The sequence below is a fragment of the Gekko japonicus genome, unplaced genomic scaffold (assembly GCF_001447785.1).
Source record: "Gekko japonicus isolate JY-2015 unplaced genomic scaffold, Gekko_japonicus_V1.1 scaffold234, whole genome shotgun sequence".
NCBI classification, from domain to species: Eukaryota; Metazoa; Chordata; class Lepidosauria; order Squamata; family Gekkonidae; genus Gekko; species Gekko japonicus.
The window spans coordinates 1,069,494-1,078,246 of NW_015161954.1; the positions used below are offsets into that span (position 1 = coordinate 1,069,494).

The 8,753-nt window shown below is 42.2% G+C and overlaps 1 protein-coding gene across 1 annotated transcript in view; it reads right to left on the reverse strand.

Moving 5' to 3' along the window:
- CDKL3 (cyclin dependent kinase like 3) overlaps positions 1 to 8,753 on the reverse strand; it is a 40,809-nt gene that overhangs the window by 26,847 nt on the left and 5,209 nt on the right. The window contains exons 3-5 of the mRNA XM_015429468.1: positions 6,962 to 7,156; positions 3,177 to 3,355; positions 2,127 to 2,239 (exon numbers count right to left, since the gene is read on the reverse strand). Coding sequence (XP_015284954.1) covers positions 2,127 to 2,239; positions 3,177 to 3,355; positions 6,962 to 7,156 — 487 coding nt within the window. The remainder of the gene's footprint in view (positions 1 to 2,126; positions 2,240 to 3,176; positions 3,356 to 6,961; positions 7,157 to 8,753) is intronic.

Sequence of the window (8,753 nt, forward strand, 5' to 3'; positions counted from 1 at the left end):
GCTTCTCTCCGTCTTAACTGGATGTGGTTAAAAGCACTCTAAGCCCCCCCCCCCAAGCGCTAATCTGAGGCTTCTGCTCTGTTTACCTTCTGACAGCACATAGAGGAATGTAAGAAGCTTTTCCCTTGCTTGACAAGCTAAGAGTGAATGATTTTATCTTGTTTTGTGATTTTTATATTGCCTGAAAAGTTAGAGAAAGATCCCTTCTACATACATACATACATACATTCTGCAAACTAAACACCCAGTCTTTACAGTTTTTTGGCTATTTTTGCTTTCTTGTTTAACCAAAAGCTGGGCAAAACTGAAAGCTGAGAAAATCCTTCTCTTTGAATGTAAAGAGAAGTTTATAGCTTGTTGGCTTGTTGCCTTAAGTAATTTATTGCCTTGTGTAAAGCTAATGGGTGCCGGCAAATGCTGGGCGTGCTAGTAGGGTTGCCAAGTGTATTCTTCGTCGGGAGCGGGGGGGGCTCCCGGCCAGCGTCCAGTGCGTGCCCACGCTGCATGCACATTACCCAGAAGTGACGGGAGGACGCCAGGCACGCTGGGGGCGGGGACACGGGCATACAAGGGAAAACCATAGAGTTTTCCCTTGTATGGCCGTGGCCCCGCCCCCAGCGTGCCTGGCGTGCCCACGTCACTTCCTGGTGACGCACACGCAGGGGTGGGGTTACCCCCAGGGCCCAATTCCGCGGCGTCGGAAATCGGGCCTCCAAAGCGGGGGTTTACCCGCCCCCCGCCTCCACTTGGCAGCCCTACATGCTAGAGAAGAGGGAGGAGAACCACAGCATTCCCGGCCAGCAAGCAGAAAAAAATAGCAGATTTCTTTGTACCACTTTGAAAAAAGCATCACACCAGTATAAGCCCTACATGCTAGAGAAGAGGGAGGAGAACCACAGCATTCCCGGCCAGCAAGCAGAAAAAAATAGCAGATTTCTTTGTACCACTTTGAAAAAAGCATCACACCAGTATAAAGAAAGACAGCATCAAGACTGCTTTAAAAATGAAATGCAGATTCGGCCAGTGATTTGTAAGATGATGTGGGATCAGTCGCACAGCGGCTGGAAAGACCAATGCAGATTGGACCTGAGTAGATCCTTCCCAGAGCTATTTAGTAATAGTGGAGCTTACTCCCAGAAAAGCATTCTTAGTGCTGTAAGTGTTGCTTTAATCAGACTACTATCAATAGAGATAGACAACTGGATGGGTGGCTGAGGATGGCAGAAACTGAGCAATTAAGCAGGTGGGGAAGAGCAGGGATGAAACAGAAACCTGAAAGAGTGGGCAAGGGGTAGAAATAGGAGTCCCTGCAAGAGGAAGCAGGGGCTAGCAAGGAGATGAAGGGATTTCCGCTTTATTGTGAGTGCTCGTATAGGTATAATAATCAAGAGGCCAAGTATGTAATATATGTTACTGCTTGCTTACATAAAATGGTCTATCATAGCTGTTGTTGAAGACTTGTCATTGATAACAGTTACTTCAGCAATTATTTACACTGGGAGAATGTGACATGATTAACTGTTTACTGATTATGTACATGTATTAGAATGTCAATGTCACACACTCCTATTTCCTGCCTATTCAGTGATGCTACAGATATTATTTTCTATACAAACAGCACTTCCATTCAGAAGAAAATATGTGTGTGTAGATCACCATGTGCAATAATCACATACACACATATTTTGCTATGTGTACATGTGGGAAACCCTCTCCTCTTGGTTTTGGAGCCAATTTCCAACTACATCAATATTTCCAAGGAAGTGTCTTTAGAAATGTGGGCCTGAGTGTTCGGTTCCTATTTGGGTGTGTGAGAGAAATATCTGTGCTCCATTCCTGTGGCAATAATTCCTCAGGATGCAAGTCTGGCAGGGTACACTGCAGAAAAGCATTTTGGTAGTATAACATGGAAAATCTTGCTTGTAACTTTGATGGCAAATGACATTTTTCCAGGTGATAAATTGTAGCGTCTCTTATTAAAACAATTAAAATCTAAGGCCCAAATCCCAAAAGAAGAGATATATGCTGGCTGTAAGATCATATGTACAAGAAAGACCTTACAGAAACAACGAACTTCAGTTTTTACTAGAACATTTTCTACAAATATCATCAACAACAGTACCTACCTACTTTGGTCACAATTTTATGAAGTAGGTCTAGGTCAGAGCTGCTAGGCAGAAAGGGATTGCCAGTGGCCATCTCGATGATCATACAACCTAAAGCCCAGATGTCCACAGGTCTAAGAACTTACTAAAGTACACATGTTCAAAAATAACAAAGCAAGATCTGTTAGAATGTATCCACACAAAAAAGCAAGCCATTTTCTTCAAAATGACTCACATCAACTAGCTGGCTCCTAAGTAAATGACTTGAGCACTGTAACCTAAGGCTTGAACCCACTGGAACATTTCCATGGATGGAAAGATTTCCATCCACAGAACACAACTTTCATGGTGCCATTTGAGCTGCAGAGGGAGGCAAGAAAGCTGTGTTCTGTGGGCAAAAAAACTGCAGTCTGTGCAAGCATGCTGGTTGACACAAGCCAATGACATAGATTTCATGGCGTTTAGGTGAGAACATATATTTAAACCATATTGTATTCGTGAGTTTGACAAGGTGGTTGGTAATTATTAGAATCTTCTTATCTTCCTGGGAGAGCTTTCAGAGTTAGAGATATGAAAGTTTCACCAACGTATGAGGAGCTGGCCTAATTGGAATTTGCCCATTATATGCAAATACATTCTTCTGAAATCAGCAAATCTTACAAACATAAAATGTTTTATATTGGGGTATGATTCCTATGTAATGAAAGTTGTTCATTTTCAAAGTACAGCAAAATATTGGCTGTCTATAACATTGAACAATTTTATTCAAAGATAGGCAGTTGGCTTGCCTCACTGAAATCAATGCAAAATTTGCCCCTGTACTCAAGAGAGAATAGCATCAATTGTACTGAAAGTAATAAAATATCTAATCTAATCCTCCATTAAAACAAGAGCCATGGTTTAAATGTGTGTGAGAGTGCCATCTAATGTTCCTCTAGGGTACCTTACCACATCTAGTCTTCAATACACTTGTTAAAATATTTTCATATGAATACATTAAAGCAATTCACTTAAAAATATGCTGTTGTGATTCTGCATAGGACAACAGTAAGATATTTAAAAAATGCATACTTCCCATATGTAGTATCCTTCAGTACCAGCTCTGGAGCTCTGTACCACCTCGTGGCCACATAGTCAGTATAAATATCACCCGGGGCTGCTAAAGTCCGAGCAAATCCAAAATCACAAAGTTTAGTAATTCCAGTCTGTGAAACTAAAATATTCTCTGGCTTGATATCACGATGAATGACCTGGCCAAAAAAAAAAAGGAATAAATTTAATTTTAAGTGGACAAAATGGTTTCATTAAAAAAGGGAGATTAGATATGAATACATTAAAGCAATTCACTTAACATATGCTGTTGTGAATCTGCATAGGACAGCAGTAAGATATTTTAAAAATGCATACTTCCCATATGTAGTATCTTTCAGTACCAGCTCTGGAGCTCTGTACCACCTCGTGGCCACATAGTCAGTATAAATATCACCCGGGGCTGCTAAAGTCAGAGCAAATCCAAAATCACAAAGTTTAGTAATTCCAGTCTGTGAAACTAAAATATTCTCTGGCTTGATATCACGATGAATGACCTGGCCAAAAAAAAAAAGGAATAAATTTAATTTTAAGTGGACAAAATGGTTTCATTAAAAAAGGGAGATTAGTACCCATACTGATAAGTAAAAACAAAGAGGGTTGAGCTTGGTTTGTCTTGAGGGCACTGCTGGACTCCAGCTTCATACTCACATCTTTTTGTTAACTCTTGCATTTACGTGCTAATTTGCCACTATCCATTGGTCTTACCGACCACCTGATTCAATTTCAGCTCTGCATATGCATCTTGGGTCGGAGTGGCCCCTCCTAATAGCTGCCCCCACCCTCTTTTTTGCTGTAAGTAGCCCCTGAGGAGATTCTGTCCCATTTGTCTGAAGAAGTGTGCTTTGCACATGAAAGCTTACACTTTGCATAAAACTTTGTTGGTCTTAAAGGTGCCGCTGGACTCAAACTTTGTTCTGCTGCTTCAGACCAACACGGCTACCCACCTGAAACAAAAAGGTTGTGGCCCTCACACAAACAAGTCAGAACCTCTTGACAGAATCTGAGGACAAACTCTAAAGAAACTGCAAAAAGTCATGGAGCTTAAGCTTGAAAAGTTCAAGGAAGTCATCCTTAGTGTGTTAGAACAACAATAAGCCTCATACTGTACATCCAGATACAGATATGGATATCTTGAATACTGAGCCCATCTACAATCACACCTTTTTAGAGAGACCTATTAACTTCCAAAGTGCAGAAACCACTAGTTCTTCCTGTTGTGAAGAGAAGCTGTCTCTGCAGATGCTAACCAGCTGTTTCTTAATACAATGCTGAAACCACCTCCCTCCCACTGCTTCATCCAGCTGTGCGGAGTGCCGATTGGACCTTGAAGTAATCATGATAATGTCCCCCCCTCACCCAGAGCCTTTTTTGAATCTAAAAATAAAATATTTTTCTTTTTGAAGTGCTAATAAATGGTTAATGAATAAAAATGTTTACAAGCTGTCACAACCTGCCTGAAGCAAACTGACTGCGATAGAGAATTCTAAACTGAAGTCAGAGATGGGTATGTATGAAGGTGGGGGGGGGGAGCAGAGCTGATTCCACAGCAGAATACACAGAGGGACACGTACATCAGTTTTATAACAGTTTGATTCTCATAACAGCCATACCCACACACCAAGAATCTTACACATTTTGACTTGGATCATATACTTTTCTTCTGCCTGTGCAGCGCAGTTTTCCATTGAAGAGATAGCCCCTTGCTGCAGTGTACATTCCCCTGGCATTTCCCACTTTTCCACAGCATTTGCCTGAGCAGAAAGTGCCTAGCATCAGACAACCACATTGTCCAAGTGAAAGAAAAGTGTAGCATCCAAGACTGTATTACTGTTATTAATAATGCCAAAGATTTATATCCTGGCTGCCAATCCACCATTGGGTCTTCAAGGCAGCTTACAAATATGTTTTATATCTGACCACCAGCATGGTGTTGTAGTTAAAATATTGGACTAGGATCTGGAAGAAACAGGTTCAAATCCCCACTCTACCATGGTAAGCGTACTGAGGTGACCTTTGGACACTCACACAACCTTAGCCTAACCCTATCTCCTAAGGCCGTTGTGAGGATAAAATGAAAGAGAATAATGTGAGCCACTCTGGGTCCCCACGGGAGAGAAAGGCAGGGTATAAAAGAAGTAAGTAAATAAATAAATTTCAACAAAGTTGTTTTCAGACCCTGCAGTGGTGAGCTGAACCTAACAGCCTCCCTTGTGCTATGTTCCATGTCCGCATCAGAAAGCCAAGCCAGGGGCCAACATCCTTTGGCATACTTCCCAGCAACATCAACTGGTGCCACCTGAGTAATGGTGGAGGAGGAGAGAGCAAACCCTCCTGTCTCTCAGCCAGCTGGGTAGCGCAGCAGATAATGTTTAGGCCACAGCAGCTCCCATAACCCAGCTTGTCCCATCAAAAAGTGATGAGTAACTTGATGAGGGTGCTGAATTCTGTTGGATAACTTTAACCCCCACTTCACAGAACCACAGTTTCTAGGGTTCCCAGCGGTAATGGAACTACTTTAAACCTGTGGTATAGAAATGCCTTCTGTTTGCAATGAAGGCTTTGTCTGGTGTAATGTTATTAATTCACCTATACCTAGCTATTTGTGCCTATCCAATGCTACTAGGGGAGCTGCAGTGGCTCAAGTGCTTAAGACACTGAACTGCAGGCTGTGGAAGGTCAGTAGTTCAGCAGTTCGAGACCTGGGTTGCCGCATGACGGAGTGAGCTCCCGTCTCTAGTTCCAGGTCCTGCCAACCTAGCAGTTCGAAAGCAAGAAATTGCAAGTAGATAAATAGGTACCACTTCGGTGGGAAGGTAACAGCGTTCCGTGCGCCTTGGTGTTTAGTCATGCCAGCCACATGACCACGGAAAACGTCTTCAGACAGCACTGGCTCTTCGGCTTTGAAACGGAGATGAGCCCCACAATCCTAGAGTTGGACTCGACTGGCTTTTGAGCAAGGGAACCTTTGCCTTTACCTAATGCTACTAGGCTACTGTTAGGGTTACATGGGCAGTTTCTTGTCACCCTTCTAGGTCCTCATTTTAGAAACAAAACCCATGAAATAATTGTATATTTTCATAATTACAAAAAGAGTTTTTGAAAGCCTTTTTTCCTTCCTGCATTTCTCACCTTATTTACTGAATCTATAGAGTTGTGCAGTTATGCAATGTACAATATTAATACAATGTTCCTCCCATTTTGAACCTGAAGGAGTGGACTATGGCAGGAGATGGGGCAAAGCAATAATAAGGGTGTGACAGGATCTGCTCAGAAATAGAACTTATAATGTCAGCTTGTGGAATTTACATCCACGTTCATTTAAGTGGGAACAGTATGAGCGACTCTCACTTTTCCTAACTGACATTTCTGAGCCTTTAACAGGCACATTACAGAGTCTCTTAATATTGTGCAAATATTAGAGGCACGGAAACTCCAGTCAGGAAAGGATGAGATAGCCATAGGTCAAGTTGAAGGGGGGAAATTACCCAGTTTCACCGCTTCAAAAGAGCTAAAATGTCACAAGTGCTCATGTTCAGAAGACCATTATGAGTGTTCCAGTTCTGTACTGAGAATGACAAATAGCTAGTTTCTAAGGAGAGCAGAGAATATTGTGTGATTATGGAACAGCAATTCCTCAGCAGGGAATGAACAATTTAAGAGCTGGAACACTGAAACCTTTTACAAAATCAGATAAGGTATTCAAGTGAAAATAATAGCCGGTTTCAACTTTTGAATTTTCCCTACCATTTCTGAATAGTACTTACATTATTGCTGTGGAGATAGTCAACAGCTCGAAGAATCTGGAAGAGATACCTTTTAAGTTTTCTGTTCTCCAGTCCATGAGAGTAATGCTGCAATTCATCTAAAATGGTATGGTCAATGAATTCAAACACTATATGAATTCTCTTTTTCAGTCTAAAGACTTCAATCAGGTTGACCAAGTTTTCATGACGGAATTGCTGTTGACAAAAGAAGAAATTTTTAAAAATTAAGGTATAGGGTGAAGCAAAAAATGCTGGTTTTCTAGCATTTCTGAATACTGATATCCTTCTTCCCTTTGTTCAACATGGTTCCTAACATTGTGGACAGATAACCTAAAGCAATGCATTTTTAGTGATTACTTTTTTTAAAAAAAATCACCATGGAAACCCACGGACTGCCCAAAAGACAAATAAAAGTGTTCTAGATCAAATCAAGCCTGAACTCCCCGTAGAAGCTAAAATGACCAAACTGAGGCTATCCTACTTTGGTCACATTATGAAAAGATTAAAGTCACTGGAAAAGACAATAATGCCAGGAAAATGTGAAGGCAGCAAGAAAAGAGGAAGACCCAGGTCCATATGCACAGGGGTGCCATTGAGTGCCTGGCACCCTCCCCAAACAGCCCAGCCCCCTCCCCAAACAGCCATGCCTCCCCCTTTCCTCCTCTCTGCCAGGGGAGGGGAAGCGCATCTCAGCCCACGCAACTTGCTGCCGGTGCAAGTTCCTGTCTTTTCTCTCCTCTCGGATTGCCTGAAAGGAGGGGATGTGTGTATAGGAAGGGGATGCGAGGAGAATAGCCCATTGGCACAATGGGTTAAGGGGCTGCTCAGGGGGTTATGGTACTGCTGCTGCTGCTGCTGCTAGCTAGCCAACGGAACCAGGCTGTGTCTGTAAAACCTCGAGAGGCTCTCCCAGCTCCTTCAGCAACGCTTGCCAGAAGACATCTTGGATCTTCTGGGGGTAGGCTTTGATTCTGGAACAATGCACAGTGCTTCAGAGAGAATACAACTCCCAAACACAAATCCTAACCTTTTTCCCCATTATTTTTGAACTGCCCCAGCTGCTGCTCCCCCCCTCCCCGTTTTTACCTGTCAACTCTTGCCTAGCAATGTCTTTCCTGTATATTTCCCTAACAGCAACAACCCTGTGATGTGGTCAGCTCCACTGTACTAAACTACCCCCTTGGGGATCCCCTAACAAAATTTTTCTGGGTACGGGGCTGGGAAGACCCAACATGAGATGGATTGATTCATGGCCCTCAGTTTGCAAGGCTGTTAATGATAGGACATTTTGGAGGACATTAATTCATAGGGTCACCATAAGTTGGCAGTAACTTGACAGCACTTAACACACACATGTAACTACTACATATAATGTGAAAAGGAAGAGGATTTTCTTCACAGTTTATACACATTGGAAAAATTAGTTCCACGGAAAAGCAATTGGCTTTGATATTTCTAGATGCGGAGAAGACCTTTGACAACGTCAACTGGAAATTTATGTTGGAAGCACTGAAAGAGACACAGGTTGGTGCCAATTTTGTGAAGATGATTCAGGCAATCTATACCAAACAAAAAGCGGTGGTAATGATTAATGGGGAACAGACACAATACATCGAAATTCAAAAAGGGACGAGACAGGGATGTCCTTTATCCCCTCTGCTGTATATATTTGTACTGGAGATACTTAATGACTCCATAAGAAGACAGAAAGAGATTAAGGGCCTGGAATTAAAAGGAGAAGAATATAAACATTTGGCATTTGCAGATGACTTAGCATTTATATTGGAGAACC